Here is a 19,234-nt window from a genome sequence, read left to right on the forward strand (position 1 = left end):
TGGCAAGTGACGTCACTGACCAGAAGGCGGGAGAGTAGTCGGGGGAAGCTGACTCAGAATGCTGGTATCTAAGCACGTGTTGTGTATACAGCATTCTCCTATACATAGCATACACAATGCATATACAGGGTGCAGTACACTATATACCTAATATATAGGGTGTAATATACTATATACCTCATATACAGGGTGTAATATACTATATACCTCATATACAGGGTGTTATACACTATATACAGGGTGCAGTACACTATATACCTAATATACAGGGTGTAATATCCTACATATACAGGGTGCAGTACACTATATACCTCACATACAGGGTGTTATATAGTATATACTACATATACAGGGTGCAGTACACTATATACCTCATATACAGGGCGTTCTATACTATATACCTCATATACAGGGTGTTATATACCTCATATACAGGTTGTTACATACTATATACCTCATATACAGGGCGTTCTATACTATATACCTCATATACAGGTTGTTACATACTATATACCTCATACAGGGTGCAGTACACTATATACCTCATATACAGGGTGTTATATAGTATATACTACATATACAGGGTGCAGTACACTATATACCTCATATACAGGGTGTTATATACCTCATATACAGGGCGTTCTATACTATATACCTCATATACAGGGTGTTATATACCTCATATACAGGTTGTTACATACTATATACCTCATACAGGGTGCAGTACACTATATACAGGGTGCAGTACACTATATACCTAATATACAGGGTGTAATATACTATATACCTCATATACAGGGTGTTATACACTATATACCTAATATGCAGGGTGCAGTACACTATATACCTCATATACAGGGTGTTATATAGTATATACTACATATACAGGGTGCAGTACACTATATACCTAATATACAGGGTGTAATATACTATATACCTCATATACAGGGTGCAGTACACTATATACAGGGTGCAGTACACTATATACCTAATATACAGGGTGTAATATACTATATACCTCATATACAGGGTGTTATATAGTATATACTACATATACAGGGTGCAGTACACTATATACCTCATATACAGGATGTTATATAGTATATACCTCATATACAGGGTGTTATACACTATATACCTCATATACAGGGTGCAGTACACTATATACCTCATATACAGGGTGTTATATAGTATATACTACATATACAGGGTGCTGTACACTATATACCTCATACAGGGCGTTCTATACTATATACCTCATATACAGGGTGTTATATACCTCATATACAGGTTGTTACATACTATATACCTCATACAGGGTGCAGTACACTATATACCTCATATACAGGGTGTTATATAGTATATACTACATATACAGGGTGCAGTACACTATATACCTCATATACAGGGTGTTATATAGTATATACTACATATACAGGGTGTTATATAGTATATACTACATATACAGGGTGCAGTACACTATATACCTCATATACAGGGTGTTATAAAGTATATACCTCCTATACAGGACGTTATATGCCTCATATATAGTGATAAGCGGACCCGTGGAAATTTGGGTTCAGTTGGTTCTTTCGAACTCGTGGGGAAAAAAATTTGATGACCTGGATCTGGACACAAACTTACGCTCGGACTCAAACCCCATTGAGGTCAATAGGCACCCAAACTTTGACCCCTAAAATTGCTGTAGAATGTGTGTAGGAAGGGGTAGAAGGCTGCAGATGCAACTAGAATGGGGAGAATTGTCCTTCTTCCTCCAGCGCTTCCTCCTGTGCCGTCCTGCCATCTTCCATCATATCCTGAAGTGTTTTTCCCAGCAGGCATAGGGTGGGGATGGTAGTGCTGATGATGGCGGTGTCTTCAGCGCTGACCATATGTGTGGAGTACTCAGAGCATCTGAGCACAATGTCCCGCGTGGTGGCGCACTGCTTTGGTGTGAAGCGTTGTTCCTCGCTGCGGCTCCCCGTGCATCTCTCTGCTGAGACTTGACTGCTGCTGCTGCTTGCAGACTCTGTGCAGCACATGCACAGTGCAGTTCCAGCGTGTGGGTACGTGACATATGGGGGGGGGAGGCCAAAGTTTTGCTGCAGCAGACTGAGAATGCCTGGTGTGCTCTCACAGAACGCACGTCTGCAGCAGATCTCAGGCTAATATGGCAGGAAGCTCTGCGCCACCAAGTTCAGCACATGCGTCAGGCAAGGGATGTGCTTCAAACTGGCTGAGCCCGAAGCTGCTACCAGATATCGGCCGTTGTCGCACACCACCTCTCCGGCCTTCAGGTCTGGTCTGCTGCTCTTGTCCCCCGGACAGATGAGTTTCAGCGCCGTCTGCCGGGATACGCTGGCCGGATAAGGAGGTGGCAGAAGTCACCAAGCGTTGGACTGTTCACCGACTAATAGGGAACGTGCAGCCAGGAGTAGTGAGCACTGCAGCCAGGAGTAGTGAGCTCTGCAGCCAGGAATAGTGAGCTCTGCAGCCAGGAGTAGTGAGCACTGCAGCCCGGAATAGTGAGCACTGCAGCCAGGAGTAGTGAGCTCTGCAGCCCGGAGTAGTGAGCTCTGCAGCCCGGAATAGTGAGCTCTGCAGCCCGGAGTAGTGAGCTCTGCAGCCCGGAATAGTGAGCACTGCAGCCAGGAGTAGTGAGCACTGCAGCCAGGAGTAGTGAGCACTGCAGCCCAGAGTAGTGAGCACTGCAGCCAGGAGTAGTGAGCACTGCAGCCCAGAGTAGTGAGCACTGCAGCCAGGAGTAGTGAGCACTGCAGCCAGGAGTAGTGAGCACTGCAGCCAGGAGTAGTGAGCACTGCAGCCCAGAGTAGTGAGCACTGCAGCCCAGAGTAGTGAGCACTGCAGCCAGGAGTAGTGAGCACTGCAGCCCAGAGTAGTGAGCACTGCAGCCCAGAGTGGGCAGCCTGTGGGCAGTACCTCAGCTTGTAGTGCCCACTGCACCAAGTGACTGAGTGCACCCAAATCAGTGGCCAGGCATTTTTTTCCGCCAAATGGGCGATGGCAAGACAAGTGGTTTTCACACAAGGGGTTTAATTTAAATAACCAGCAAACATCTGAGGCTCCCTCCTCTGCTTCTGCTGTCTTGCACTCTTCAGCTTCCTCCCCAGTGACAGGGCCTGTGTGGGGCGCTGTTACACACCCTCCTCCTGTGTGGGGCGCTGTTACACACCCTCCTCCTGTGTGGGGCGCTGTTACACACCCTCCTCCTCTGTGGGGCGCTGTTACACACCCTCCTCCTGTGTGGGGCACTGTTACACACCCTCCTCCTGTGTGGGGCGCTGTTACACACCCTCCTCCTGTGTGGGGGCGCTGTTACACACCCTCCTCCTGTGTGGGGCGCTGTTACACACCCTCCTCCTGTGTGGGGCGCTGTTACACACCCTCCTCCTGTGTGGGGCGCTGTTACACACCCTCCTCCTCTGTGGGGCGCTGTTACACACCCTCCTCCTGTGTGGGGCGCTGTTACACACCCTCCTCCTGTGTGGGGCGCTGTTACACACCCTCCTCCTGTGTGGGGGCGCTGTTACACACCCTCCTCCTGTGTGGGGCGCTGTTACACACCCTCCTCCTGTGTGGGGTGCTGTTACACACCCTCCTCCTGTGTGGGGCGCTGTTACACACCCTCCTCCTGTGTGGGGCGCTGTTACACACCCTCCTCCTGTGTGGGGCGCTGTTACACACCCTCCTCCTGTGTGGGGCGCTGTTACACACCCGCCTCCTGTGTGGGGGCGCTGTTACACACCCTCCTCCTGTGTGGGGCGCTGTTACACACCCTCCTCCTGTGTGGGGCGCTGTTACACACCCTCCTCCTGTGTGGGGCGCTGTTACACACCCTCCTCCTGTGTGGGGTGCTGTTACACACCCTCCTCCTGTGTGGGGCGCTCTTACACACCCTCCTCCTGTGTGGGGCGCTGTTACACACCCTCCTGTGTGGGGCGCTGTTATAACCCTCCTCCTGTGTGGGGCGCTGTTACACACCCTCCTCCTGTGTGGGGCGCTGTTACACACCCTCCTCCTGTGTGTGGCGCTGTTACACACCCTCCTCCTGTGTGGGGCGCTGTTACACACCCTTCTCCTGTGTGGGGCGCTGTTACACACCCTCCTCCTGTGTGGGGCGCTGTTACACACCCTCCTCCTGTGTGGGGTGCTGTAACACACCCTCCTCCTGTGTGGGTTGCTGTTACACACCCTCCTCCTGTGTGGGGCACTGTTACACACCCTCCTCCTGTGTGGGGCGCTGTTATAACCCTCCTCCTGTGTGGGGCGCTGTTAAGCACCTTCCTCCTGTGTGGGGCGCTGTTACCCTCCTCCTGTGTGGTGCGCTGTTACACACCCTCCTCCTGTGTGGGGCGCTGTTACACACCCTCCTCCTGTGTGGGGCGCTGTTACACACCCTCCTCCTTTGTGGGGCGCTGTTACACACCCGCCTCCTGTGTGGGGGCGCTGTTACACACCCTCCTCCTGTGTGGGGCGCTGTTACACACCCTCCTCCTGTGTGGGGCGCTGTTACACACCCGCCTCCTGTGTGGGGGCGCTGTTACACACCCTCCTCCTGTGTGGGGCGCTGTTATAACCCTCCTCCTGTGTGGGGCGCTGTTATAACCCTCCTCCTTTGTGGGGCGCTATTACACACCCTCCTCCTGTGTGGGGCGCTGTTACACACCCTCCTCCTGTGTGGGGCGCTGTTATAACCCTCCTCCTGTGTGGGGCGCTGTTACACACCCTCCTCCTGTGTGGGGCGCTGTTATAACCCTCCTCCTGTGTGGGGCGCTGTTACACACCCTCCTCCTGTGTGGGGCGCTGTTATAACCCTCCTCCTGTGTGAGGCGCTGTTACACACCCTCCTCCTGTGTGGGGCGCTGTTATAACCCTCCTCCTGTGTGGGGCGCTGTTACACACCCTCCTCCTGTGTGGGGCGCTGTTACGCACCCTCCTCCTGTGTGGGGCGCTGTTACACACCTTCCTCCTGTGCGGGGCGCTGTTACACACCCTCCTCCTGTGTGGGGCGCTGTTACACACTCTCCTCCTGTGTGGGGCGCTGTTACGCACCCTCCTAATACACACTGGGCATACACAGCCGTACACACCTGTATTTGGGTGGAGACACTATAGATACCTCGCTATCACTTTTCCCTGTTTGTGTTGGTGATAAGTGACCGCTCCTCACACCCTGACACCAGGACACACAGGGATTGCTGAGGTTTATAGTTCCTCCATCTCCTGATAATCCAGGTGATTGTGTGGCGTGGACTCTGCAGGTATACAGACGCCCGTACTGCGGTCAGCCCCATATCCTGCAGTGTGTGATGGGACTGAGGCCTTCTGGGTCCTGCCAGGTTACACTGACCTATGACCTTTCTCACCTTGACCTGGAACACATGACACCGGCCTCGTTGTTACACGGATACATCAGTATATTAATCTCTTCTGTATTCCAGTGATGTTACCCGGGTGGGATATCAGGGATCAGGTAACAGGACGGGGGGGATTATTGTGTGCGGCGCCCCCCGCAGGTTAATCCCCCCGCACCTGTTTGTCTGTGAGTGAGCACAAGGCCGTGGTTTATGGGGGTATTGTGTCCAGACTGATAATCCGGCAGCGTCTGGGGTCAAATGTGATCCTGAGAGTCAACAAAGCCGATCTGTTATACTATCCCTTCCATTCTTATTTCTACAGGGTCTGCCGGTCGGGAAGGGTTAAACCAATGGACCGGCCCACTAGGACAGGCCCCGCCCCCTGCACACACCTCTGACAGGTAAAGAAGCCTGTAATCCGGAAGTGCTGGGACATTGGAGGCGGCTGGAAAAGCAGGAAGGAGCTGCGGCTGACTGCACCCAGAACTCCCGAGGTACGTCCCCCGGAGCTGTATACACCTGTATACACCTATAGAGAGGTACGTCCCCCGGAGCTGTATACAGCTGTATACACCTATAGAGAGGTACGTCCCCCGGAGCTGTATACACCTGTATACAGCTATAGAGAGGTACGTCCCCCGGAGCTGTATACACCTGTATACACCTATAGAGAGGTACGTCCCCCGGAGCTGTATACACCTTTAGAGAGGTACGTCCCCCGGAGCTGTATACACCTTTAGAGAGGTACGTCCCCCGGAGCTGTATACACCTGTATACACCTATAGAGAGGTACGTCCCCCGGAGCTGTATACACCTATAGAGAGGTACGTCCCTGTCACCAGGAGCTGTGTACTCCTATATACAGCTGTATACACCTATAGAGGGGTATGTCCCCCGGAGCTGTATACACCTATATACAGCTGTATACACCTATAGAGAGGTACATCCCTCAGAGCTGTATACACCTATATACAGCTGTATACACCTATAGAGAGGTACGTCCCCCGGAGCTGTATACACCTGTATACACCTATAGAGAGGTACGTCCCTGTCACCAGGAGCTGTGTACTCCTATATACAGCTGTATACCCCTTTAGAGAGGTACGTCCCCCGGAGCTGTATACACCTGTATACACCTATAGAGAGGTACGTCCCTGTCACCAGGAGCTGTGTACTCCTATATACAGATGTATACACCTATAGAGGGGTACGTCCCCCGGAGCTGTATACACCTATAGAGGGGTATGTCCCCCGGAGCTATATACACCTGTATACACCTATAGAGAGGTACGTCCCTGTCACCAGGAGCTGTGTACTCCTATATACTGGTGTATACACCTATAGAGAGATACGTCCCCCGGAGCTGTATACACCTATATACACCTGTATACACCTATAGAGAGGTACGTCCCTGTCACCAGGAGCTGTGTACTCCTATATACTGCTGTATACACATATGGAGAGGTACGTCCCCCGGAGCTGTATACACCTATATACAGCTGTATACACCTATAGAGAGGTACGTCCCCCGGAGCTGTATACACCTATAGAGAGGTACGTCCCTGTCACCAGGAGCTGTGTACTCCTATATACTGCTGTATACACATATATACAGCTGTATACAACTATAGAGAGGTACGTTCCCCGGAACAGTATACTCCTATATACAGCTGTATACACCTATAGAGAGGTACGTCCCTGTCACCCGGAGCTGTATACTCCTATATACAACTGTATACACCTATAGAAAGGTACGACCCTGTCACCCGGAGCTGTATACTCCTAAATACAACTGTATAAACCTATAGAGAGATACGACCCTGTCACCCGGAGCTGTATACTCCTATATACAACTGTATACGCCTATAGAGAGGTACGACCCTGGTCTCCAGAGCTGTATACTCCTATATACTGCTGTATACACCTATAGAGAGGTACGTCCCTGGTCTCCAGAGCTGTATACTCCTATATACTGCTGTATACACCTATAGAGAGGTACGTCCCTGGTCTCCAGAGCTGTATACTCCTATATACTGCTGTATACACCTATAGAGAGGTACGTCCCTGGTCTCCAGAGCTTACACTCTAAGTGCAGCCAGAGCACATTGAGCAGCGGCCGTTCATCCCTCCTAGTGATGGTGTCTCCGGTCTGATGTAGTGTGACATGTACCAGGGACTGGTAGGACCTGTTTATCCCACATATCGCTCCCTCCATGACTTCACTCGCTTTATGTGTTTACCTGGTGACCATGTCACTATCCTGGGTAATATAATATAACGCTATGAGGGGCAGTCACTATCCCGGGTAATATAATATAACGCTATGAGGGGCAGTCACTATCCTGGGTAATATAATATAATATAACGCTATGAGGGGCAGTCACTATCCTGGGTAATATAATATAATATAACGCTATGAGGGGCAGTCACTATCCCGGGTAATATAATATAACGCTATGAGGGGCAGTCACTATCCTGGGTAATATAATATAACGCTATGAGGGGCAGTCACTATCCCGGGTAATATAATATAACGCTATGAGGGGCAGTCACTATCCCGGGTAATATAATATATAACTAAAGTGACGGACAAGGCACTACCCCACACAATGTGACGTGAAAAATAAATAGATAAATATGCTGTAAATTAGTTAGGGTGCTCAAACCGAATTGGCATGAAATACCTAGAATCAGACCTCACAAACAAAAAGCATGCCAAATAGTATCGGTGGCACATCCAAGACCAAATATAAACTAAATGAATGCATATATGGTATAACAAAATATATTTTATTGGTACACAACAACAAGTGGGACATATAGATTAAAAACACTTAAAAATGTACAAACAATCAAACAAACAAAGTGCCATGTATGATAAACAGGCACAAGGACCAGCCGATAGTTACAAGTAAACAGGATCCCCGCTGATGTATGGTAATGTAAAGTGCAATAGACACAAGTACAAGAAAGAAATGCAAGGTAAGTAGAAAAGGGCCGAAGCCCATAGAGAGTATATCACCAGACAGGAGGATCTATATCAGCGTCCACAGAACCCCACGCGTTCCGTCCCCGCTTGGGACTTTCTCAAGGGTCCCAAGCGGGGACGGAACGCGTGGGGTTCTGTGGACGCTGATATAGATCCTCCTGTCTGGTGATATACTCTCTATGGGCTTCGGCCCTTTTCTACTTACCTTGCATTTCTTTCTTGTACTTGTGTCTATTGCACTTTACATTACCATACATCAGCGGGGATCCTGTTTACTTGTAACTATCGGCTGGTCCTTGTGCCTGTTTATCATACATGGCACTTTGTTTGTTTGATTGTTTGTACATTTTTAAGTGTTTTTAATCTATATGTCCCACTTGTTGTTGTGTACCAATAAAATATATTTTGTTATACCATATATGCATTCATTTAGTTTATATTTGGTCTTGGATGTGCCACCGATACTATTTGGCATGCTTTTTGTTTGTGAGGTCTGATTCTGGGTAATATAATATAACGCTATGAGGGGCAGTCACTGTCCTGGGTAATATAATATAACGCTATGAGGGGCAGTCACTATCCCGGGTAATATAATATAACGCTATGAGGGGCAGTCACTATCCTGGGTAATATAATATAATGCTATGAGGGGCAGTCACTATCCTGGGTAATATAATATAACGCTATGAGGGGCAGTCACTATCCGGGGTAATATAATATAATATAATGCTATGAGGGGCAGTCACTATCCCGGGTAATATAATATAACGCTATGGGGGCAGTCACTGTCCTGGGTAATATAATATAATGCTATGAGGGGCAGTCACTGTCCTGGGTAATATAATATAACGCTATGGGGGCAGTCACTGTCCTGGGTAATATAATATAACGCTATAGGGGCAGTCACTGTCCTGGGTAATATAATATAATGCTATGAGGGGCAGTCACTATCCTGGGTAATATAATATAATGCTATGAGGGGCAGTCACTATCCTGGGTAATATAATATAACGCTATGAGGGGCAGTCACTATCCCGGGTAATATAACGCTATGAGGGGCAGTCACTATCCCGGGTAATATAATATAATGCTATGAGGGGCAGTCACTATCCTGGGTAATATAATATAACGCTATGAGGGGCAGTCACTATCCGGGGTAATATAATATAACGCTATGAGGGGCAGTCACTATCCTGGGTAATATAATATAACGCTATGAGGGGCAGTCACTGTCCTGGGTAATATAATATAACGCTATGAGGGGCAGTCACTATCCTGGGTAATATAATATAACGCTATGAGGGGCAGTCACTATCCCGGGTAATATAATATAATGCTATGAGGGGCAGTCACTATCCCGGGTAATATAATATAACGCTATGAGGGGAAGTCACTGTCCTGGGTAATATAATATAACGCTATGAGGGGCAGTCACTATCCCGGGTAATATAATATAATGCTATGAGGGGCAGTCACTATCCCGGGTAATATAATATAATGCTATGAGGGGCAGTCACTGTCCTGGGTAATATAATAAAATATATAACGCTATGAGGGGCAGTCACTGTCCTGGGTAATATGTGCTGGGTGACCCCCACTAGATGTATGGCAGCTATATCCTCTGATACCCCCACTAGATGTATGGCAGCTATATCCTCTGATACCCCCACCAGATGTATGGTGGCTATATCCTCTGATACCCCCACCAGATGTATGGTGGCTATATCCTCTGATACCCCCACCAGATGTATGGTGGCTATATTCTCTGATACCCCCACCAGATGTATGGCAGCTATATCCTCTGATACCCCCACCAGATGTATGGATGGATCAGCTGTTTTGGGGAGATGTAACATAGTTTATAGCCGAGTCCTGTCCGGTCTTCCCTGGTGTTACACAATATAAATACACTTATATAATACGGTATAACACATGTGCATCGGGTGATACCATCTCTAGGTTTAATCATAATCCTAATGAGCAGTGATGACTATAATATAATGGGCAGTGCTGTCACCCGGGCGTGCCGGCTCTCTACAGCGTGCGGACGCCTCCTCCGCTTAGGATAGCAGCACGAGGAGGAGGAGGGAGACATCCAGCTCTGTCTGACTCAACTGGACCAAGAACATGTCCAGATATCAGGCGGCAATCTCCTGCTATTATACAGCCCGACAGGATTATCCAGGATAATAATAATATGCATAGGGCTATGTATGAAGCCTGGAGACAAAAGACAAAAAGATGTGTATGTGACAGCGAGGAGGGGGTGCATACATCATATATGTGTGTAATATATATCCCTGTATATAGGGGGCAGTATTATAACAGTTATATATATGTATATAGGGGGCAGTATTATAACAGTTATATATATGTATATAGGAGCAGTATTATAGTAGTTATATTCCTGTATATAGGAGCAGTATTATAGTAGTTATATATGCACAAGCCAAAAAGACAGAAATGGCTGCACATCGCACCCATGGCTGACACGAAAGCTTATTCAGCTACATTTAAAACCAACATCAGAAGACCTGCACGTGGTACATGAGGCAATATGGTTTGGCCAAATTATATACTTGTGCATATTTTATGTATTCTGTCCCTTTTTTCATTGTGGCTAGCACTCGTGCTTTGTAAGACCCATGTGATCCAAATTAGCAGGAAGCACCTGTGTACATAAGGGGAGGACCTCCTAGTATTCTCCCATTCTACCTGCAGAGGAATGGAGAGAGGTAAGAGCTTGTTCACACTTGTGTTGCTTGGCGTCCACTTTTTCCGCCTGTGGGGTCTGGGGGGGCCCTTTAGGGTCTGGTCCTGTGACAATGGGGTTGCAGGGCCATTTCGTGGCCCCCCTTCTCTGCTTGCGCACGTTTTGCGGGGATTGTGGTCGCTGACCGGCACAGTGATGTTTTTTGGTTAGGGACTCATGTGTATCAGAAGACCTGCACGTGGTACATGAGGCAATATGGTTTGGCCAAATTATATACTAACTTCTGATGTTGGTTTTAAATGTAGCTGAATAAGCTTTCGTGTCAGCCATGGGTGCGATGTGCAGCCATTTCTGTCTTTTTGGCTTGTGCATATATTATAGTAGGTATATCCCTGTATATAGGGGGCAGTATTATAGTAGTTATATCCCTGTATATAGGGGGCAGTATTATAGTAGTTAATATTCCTGTATATAGGAGCAGTATTATAGTAGTTATATTCCTGTATATAGGAGCAGTATTATAGTAGTTATATCCTTGTATATAGGAGCAGTATTATAGTAGTTATATCCTTGTATATAGGAGCAGTATTATAGTAGTTATATCCCTGTATACAGGAGCAGTATTATAGTAGTTATATTCCTGTATATAGGAGCAGTATTATAGTAGTTATATCCCTGTATATAGGAGCAGTATTATAGTAGTTATATCCCAGTATATAGGGAGTAGTATTATAGTAGTTATATTCCTGTATATAGGGGCAGTATTATAGTAGTTATATTCCTGTATACAGGAGCGGTATTATAGCAGTTATATTCTTGTATATAGGAGCAGTATTATAGTAGTTATATTCTTGTATATAGGAGCAGTATTATAGTAATTATATCCCTGTATATAGGAGCAGTATTATAGTAGTTATATTCTTGTATATAGGAGCAGTATTATAGTAGTTATATCCCCGTATATAGGGGGCAGTATTATAGTAGTTATATTCCTGTATATAGGGGCAGTATTATAGTAGTTATATCCCTGTATATAGGAGCAGTATTATAGTAGTTATATTCCTGTATATAGGAGCAGTATTATAGTAGTTATATTCCTGTATATAGGAGCAGTATTATAGTAGTTATATTCCTGTATATAGGAGCAGTATTATAGTAGTTATATTCTTGTATATAGGAGCAGTATTATAGTAGTTATATTCCTGTATATAGGGGCAGTATTATAGTAGTTATATTCCTGTATACAGGAGCAGTATTATAGTAGTTATATTCTTGTATATAGGCGCCATGATAGAAGATTCACAGTCAAATCTGATCTGATCCAGTGCCGGTTGTTTGAGGATTTACACCAAATTTCTTTCTCTTTTTATTACCAGTTGGCCCCAGTGTAAAGTTTTATGGGAATTAGTCTGAAGGACTCATTCATTCTCTTCCTGTTGGATACCACAGATGTGTACTGAAGTCATCGACCATGGTGTAAATGGTTAAGTCCTGTAGTGAACACGAAAACAAAAATGGCCGAGACCCAGAATGTAATCCTTCAACCAGTCTCTTCAGAGGGGAAAGAGCTTGTTCCTTTAGACTTTCTTGCTTTACAGAAGACTTCAGAAGAGAAGAAAAAGCCAAGAAGTGTCGGCTTTTATGAACTGGATGTTCTGAACGCCCCAAAGGAGTCCAAAGAGCCCGAAGTCAACAACGGTGTACAGTCTGAAATTACAGAAGATGGCGTCAAAAAAGATCCACAAGACAAGGGCAGTGTGGACAGTGCACAGGACGGACAACCTCAAGAGCACAAAGACCCAGCTGCCAACTACTTTGACCAGTCTTTACCCACCTCACGAAAACTTTCCGTTAACCCATCTTGTCCATGCAAAGAATGTGTAGAGAACTACATGAATCTGTGTCACAATTGTAAGGATCCTGACCGTGTTTGTGAGGAAAAGAGAGACTGGGCCGCTGAACCGAAACAGAAAGATGAGGCTGATGAAACGGAACAGAAAGATGAGACTGATGAAGCCGCAGAACCAGAGAGGAAAAACGAAGCCGGTGAACCAGAAAAGAAAGACTGGGCCTCTGATGTGGAAAGAAAAGATAAGGCCATCCCGTATGCTGACGGTACACCCACTGACTCTGAGAGGAGCAGAAGCGGCTCGGAGACTTCAAGGCGCACAAACTCCTCTGAAGACGATTTTGTGGGCACCAAGCATGAAGATGCCCAAGTGACACTGCCCTACCCAGATAAGAAACAGTCTCCCAAGTGTATTGCAAAGTTGAGCAATGCAGGTCTGTATGATCCCAGTGAAGACCCTAAGGGGAAGAGCGGAGACGAGGACAATGTCTCGCAGGTGGTCATTAACACGGCCTTTTTCGTTGAACACCCTCCTCTGGAGGACCACATGAAAACCGTGCGGATGGATCTGAGTGAAAAGGTAGACGTTGAAAAAGGAGAAGCCGAGAGCGAGCCCTTATTACGTCTTACCCGAAGACCTACTGAGACGGAACCTGTCCATCCAGGCTGCTGTCACTGTCACTCGGCCTGCTTAAAGATTGTGGGCTCCTTTGTGCTCTCTATGGTTATATTCCCAGCCTTTCTTTTCGCAGCCTTCGCATGGTTGCCCTTCGATGCTCCTGTCATACCGGATGTGCCCACCAGACTGGTGTACACTTTACGGTGTTCGGCCTTTGCCTCGTTTCCTATCGTTCTGGGTAAGAAAATATTTCTCCTCCTTCATATTATCTGTACACCCTTGTTTGTAGCTTCTCTCATATCTTCTCTACTGACCCATCAGGCAGCAGTCACACTTCTGATGTCTTCTTAGGGTGGGTTCACATAGGTCTGGTACCCCTCAACCACACGCTGGATACCAGGCATTGAATGCTTTGCACCCAGACCTCCCTAGAACCAGGGGTGGGTTAACTTTACCATAAGCCCTGGGCTGTTCACCAAGCTGGGCCCTACCCCTGTAACTATATCTTTAGTATTCCATAGTGCAAAATTGCGATAAAAAAGCAGTGATTTATTTTTGAAAATCATGGCAGAACTGCAGCCAGTAGACAATACATCACTGAAAGTATACGTCTGTTTGGGTGGCCATGGGCCCCGGGCTACCGCCCGAAACAGACCTATTATAATCCGCTGCTACCTAGAACACTACATAGGCTCAGTGAGTACGTTGTTGGACCTCTCCAATGTCTGGATCTGAAACACCGTAGTCACGATCAGTAATGGAGTAACCTAGTGACTGTCCTGTATACGTTAACTTTAACCAGTTAGCGTTATTAACCCCTTCAAGACCGAGCCCAATGATGCCCGGACGTCGGGGTCAGATTAATGCAGTGTTCCTCCTCACCTTCTAAGAGCCAGAGTGCTTTTATTTTTCCACATACAGGGCTGGTCGGGGTGTCATTTTTTTGCGCCATGATCTCTCGTTTTTTTTAATATCATATTGGTGTAACTGAAAAATTTTGATTGCTTTTTATAAAAAAAAATTCTGATATATTATTTTAAAAAATCAGCAATCCTGGTGTGTTAAGTTTTTATTTTTTTCAGGAACAATAATGTTATATTTTAATAGATCGGACAATTTCACACGCTACGATATGTAATATGTTTATTTAATTTTTTTAAATGGGCAAGAAGGTATATTTATATGCTGCCCGTCAGCACAAGCACTCTATTCTTCACTGATTACCTTAAATGCCGTGATCGCTATAGATTGCAGCGTTTAAGGGGTTAATGGCAAGCAGCTGCAGGATCACATTACCTCTGGCCCCGGACGCACTGATGTGTGCGGGAGCGCTCTCACTGCAGCTGCCTGTTACTACCTCCTGCCCCGGGCACACTGATGTGTGCGGGACCGCTCTCACTGCAGCTGCCTGTTATTGCATCCGGCCCCGGACACACTGATGTGTGCCGGACCGCTCTCACTGCAGCTGCCTGTTATTACCTCCCGCCCCGGACACACTGATGTGTGCGGGACCGCTCTCACTGCAGCTGCCTGTTATTACATCCGGCCCCGGACACACTGATGTGTGCGGGACCGCTCTCACTGCAGCTGCCTGTTATTACCTCCCGCCCCGGACACACTGATGTGTGCCGGACCGCTCTCACTGCAGCTGCCTTTTATTACCTCACGCCCTGGACACACTGATGTGTGCCGGACCGCTCTCACTGCAGCTGCCTGTTATTACCTCCGGACACACTGATGTGTGCGGGACCACTTTCACTGCAGCTGCCTTTTATTACCTCACGCCCTGGACACACTGATGTGTGCCGGACCGCTCTCACTGCAGCTGCCTGTTATTACCTCCGGACACACTGATGTGTGCGGGACCGCTTTCACTGCAGCCACCCCGCACACATCAGTCAGCCCCTGAAGTCAGGAACGTATATATACACTCCTACTGCACGGGGTATATGCAGTAGGAAGGTATATATACGGATTGCTGACATGAAGGGGTTAAAGTCTATTAAATTTGTGTATACAGCCCAACTAGTCACAAGGTGATTCTGTAGAGGCCACAGAAATAGTGTCTGGTGCTCTCTACCACAGTATACATCGCCATGCCAGTCCGATCATTCGGCATTTGAATATTGGTGGTTGAAGAAGTTGGATTCAGCCCCAGGGAGTCCTGGAAAACATAAATACAGACTATGGCCTATGGCTGTATCCATGTTTTGCAGGACTCCCTGGGGCTGCATCCAACTTTGTCAGCCACCGGTATTCAAATGCCGAGTAGTCACAATCAACTTTACTCATTTTTAGTCAGCACCTATGCCCATACATTGGTTTCTGTGTCTTCTCTCTGCAGGCGTCATAGTTCACGGGATCTCGCGTCTCTGCGCTTCTTCCTACGACCCGTTTAAGCCTCGGGAGCGGGAGGTGACGATCCACAGGCAGTTCGTGAAGCAGAGCACCTTCCTCTTCGTCTTGTTCTTCTTCAACCTGTCAGTGCTGGCCACTTACCTGCCCCAGACGCAGCTGAAGTTCATCCCGCTCCTCACCTGTCTCTTCTCGCTGTCTCAGTAAGTGTCCCTCCCCCTCCAGAAGAAACACTGCCACACCTGTCTGTGGTTTCTATCCGGTATGGTAACACGACTCTACTGAAGTGGATGCTGACATGCAATACCAGACACAGGCTGTGAAGGGGTGCGGTGATGGTTTTGGAAGGGAGCCATGTTTTTCTAATCCTGGACAACCCCCCCTAGTGGTGAGGCGTGATATGTGATTCATTCCACCTGTTTTCTGGTAATAGCTAGTGATATAAATGACTACACTACAGGCCCATTGTGACTAAGGACTCAATGACACATATGTAAAACAGAGGAAAGAGTAGGTGTAGTAGTCTGCACTATTACATATACTCTCTCTTATTGTAATTGACTTGAATAATGGCGTTCTCCAGGATTAGGAAGCTTGTGAGCGGTATTACAGTTCAGTTCCATTCACTTTAAAGGGTACTACAGGCATCAAATCAACTGGTTTCAGAAATATATATCGATTTGTAATTTACTTTTATTTAAAAATCTCTAGTCTTCCAGTACTTATCAGCTGCTGTATGTCCCGCAGGGACTGGTGTATTCTCTCCAGTCTGACACAGTGCTCTCTGGGCCACCTCTGTCCATGTCAGGAACTGTTCAAAGCAGCAGCAACTCCCCATAGAAAACCTCTCCTGCTCTGGACAGTTCCTGACATGGACAGAGGTGGCAGCAGAGAGCACTGTGTCAGACTGGAGAGAATACACCACTTCCTGCAGGACATACAGCAGCTGATTTGAAAGAAATAGATTTTCACCTGAGAATTGAGCTGCAGAACCTCAAACCCAACCTGGGGACAGGAGAGGTGCTGTGTCTGGAAGAAAGCGGCCATGTTTTTCTAAGCCTGGACAATCCCTTTAACTACATCCTATATTATCATTGTTTTATGATCCTGTTTTATTCCGCCCCTACCTTGACCTCTTTCTTCTGTCCATATTGCAGGCTGACTTACTGGCTGTCGTTCGCTGTCGGGCGATCCTTCCGTGGCTTTGGTTACGGCCTGACGTTCCTGCCCTTGCTCGGCATGATGATATGCAATCTCTACTTCATGTTTGTGGTTGAGCCGGAGAAGATGGTCTTTCTTGGTAACAGAGTTGTCCCCCAGCACTGACTGCGGAGCCCTGGTGACCAATCAGAACCCTTTATATAGCAGTACTCCAGTATTGCTGACCTTGGATGGGCGTCTATGTATGGCGAGCCCAGAGCAGATCAGCAGAATGGCCAGTATGTTACATGACTTGATTTTTGGACGACGTCCACGCACGTCTGCTTGAGGTTTTATGCCATCACGCGTGTGGTGGCCTGAATCGGCGTTGTCTTCAAGGGCTGATCTGCTCCTGCCAGGACTTCAGGGATCCAGACGTATACAAGCTCATGCTGAGGTTGCTGCCTTATCTAAAGTTCTAAAGCTCTTTATCTTTAAAGGGGTTATCCAAATTTGGAAAAAGCTACTTTCTTGCAAAAACAGCGCCACCCCTTTCCTCAGGTTGTGTGTGGTATTACAATTTAGCTCTATTCTCTTTAATAAAACTGATATGCAAAACCCCCACACCCAACCTGAGAATAAGAGTAGTGCTGTTTCTGGGAGAAAGCGGCCATGTTTTTGTTTGCCGGAATAATCCCTTTAAGGGCATATTCAGCTTCAGCTTAGTCTCTGGCTTGAAGGACATGTCGGAGACTCTGGTAGATAGCCCTTTGCTGATGGTGCTGTTCCTGCTTAGGGGCGTTGTCCTCTATTCTTTTGCTGTTTTGCATCCAGGTGTCATGAAGACTTCCTTGTGTCTGTTTCCCGCTGCGTCTTGACGTTTCCGGGATCACTGCCACTGTCTGCCCTTTCACCTGCCCAAAACCAGAGCTCCTGTGTTCTCCTGTGATCGTCTGTCACTTCAGTCTGCATTCTCATCAACTTCATGGAAAGAACCAAAGCCGGTATAGGTGCTCGGAGCGTCTTCAGGGGCGGACATGATGTGCTCTTCTCCTGCTAACAAATCTCCATGTGATCATGGAAATCAAAATCATTGAAGGGTTTGTTCACCAAAACAGTTTTTCTTTCAAATCAAGTGGTGCCAGAAAATGCCATAGATTTGTAATTTACTTGTATTAAAAAATCTCCAGTCTTCCAGTACTTATCAGCTTCTGGATGTGGTGTATTCCCTCCAGTCTGACACAGTGCTCTCTGCTGCCACCTCTGTCCAGAGCAGCAACAACTCCCCATAGAAAACTTTTCCTGCTCTCCAGACTGGAAATAATACACCACTTCCTGCAGGTTATACAGCAGCTGATAAGTACTGAAAGACTGGAGATTTTTTAATAGAAGGAAATTACAAAAATCTCTGGCACCAGTTCATTTTTTTAAATAACCCCTTTAAGGGTGCGTTCACACCTACAGGATCCGCAGCAGATTTGATGCTGTGTTCAGTTATTTAAATGAAATTCGCTGCTGATCCGGTAAGTGTGAATGTACCCTAACTATTCAAGGGTTCCTTATTACACACTTATGTTCACACACAGATTTTTTGGGTGAAATTTAAACTCAAAAAATGGCAGAAAAAAAATAAGAATGTAAAACCAGCGTATAATGCCCATTCCGTATAATAAGGTATAATAGCATTGCTACAGAGCATGACTTTGCTGACGGGTGATGGGCAGGTGGATGCTGACATCTGGTCGTGCCCGGTCCTGTCCGCTCATTGTTACACATGTCTGCCAAGCTGTGAGATTTCGGGCAGGGTATCATTATATGCTGGAGAACATTGCAGCGTTTAACCTGTGTGCTGCTGGATCCACTGAACGCTGTACATCTCCTGCTCGGGCTGTAATGGTGCTCCCTGATTCATGTACAGAGTTTGCCGGGGATTTCTCACTCTTCTTGGGTTCTTTCCATTGATCTTTTATATGAATGAGACAAATTACCTGAAGCTATTATTTATTAGGAGTCTTGTGTGTAGTTGTAAATAAAGTCAATTGTAATGATCCTATCTACTGGGAGATGACATCACTGAGAATACAGCCTATCCATCACTAGAGATCAGTGACATCACTGAGAATACAGCCTATCCATCACTAGCAATCAGCAGTGACATCACTGAGAATACAGCCTATCCATCACTAGAGAT

The 19,234-nt window shown here is 46.9% G+C and overlaps 1 protein-coding gene across 6 annotated transcripts; it reads left to right on the forward strand.

Moving 5' to 3' along the window:
* Positions 1–5: 5 nt before the first annotated feature.
* On the forward strand, positions 6–19,096 carry TMEM79 (transmembrane protein 79). 6 transcript variants are annotated; one of them, XM_069951393.1, is made up of 6 exons: positions 6–64; positions 5,701–5,872; positions 6,168–6,202; positions 12,457–13,786; positions 15,893–16,106; positions 17,061–19,096. In XM_069951393.1, exons 4-6 carry the CDS (start codon positions 12,595–12,597, stop codon positions 17,227–17,229), a joined length of 1,575 nt encoding a protein of 524 aa, XP_069807494.1. In that variant the 5' UTR covers positions 6–64; positions 5,701–5,872; positions 6,168–6,202; positions 12,457–12,594; the 3' UTR covers positions 17,230–19,096. The 6 variants fall into 6 exon arrangements, with proteins under 6 accessions (XP_069807494.1, XP_069807492.1, XP_069807493.1 ...); XM_069951391.1 differs by lacking the exon at positions 6,168–6,202 and adding an exon at positions 6,898–6,932; XM_069951392.1 differs by lacking the exon at positions 6,168–6,202 and having other exon boundaries at positions 5,701–5,917.
* The last annotated feature ends 138 nt before the right edge of the window (positions 19,097–19,234 follow it).

This window comes from Dendropsophus ebraccatus, chromosome 13 (genome assembly GCF_027789765.1).
Source record: "Dendropsophus ebraccatus isolate aDenEbr1 chromosome 13, aDenEbr1.pat, whole genome shotgun sequence".
Taxonomy (NCBI): Eukaryota; Metazoa; Chordata; class Amphibia; order Anura; family Hylidae; genus Dendropsophus; species Dendropsophus ebraccatus.

What these genes read in the sequence shown, in the direction of transcription:
- TMEM79 (XM_069951392.1), top strand. Translation starts at nt 12,595, where the DNA reads ATGGCCGAGACCCAGAATGTAATCCTTCAACCAGTCTCTTCAGAGGGG. An exon ending in CTCGTTTCCTATCGTTCTGG is followed by an intron (nt 13,787 to 15,892) that starts GTAAGAAAATAT and finishes TTCTCTCTGCAG; the next exon opens with GCGTCATAGTTCACGGGATC. An exon ending in TGTCTCTTCTCGCTGTCTCA is followed by an intron (nt 16,107 to 17,060) that starts GTAAGTGTCCCT and finishes TCCATATTGCAG; the next exon opens with GCTGACTTACTGGCTGTCGT.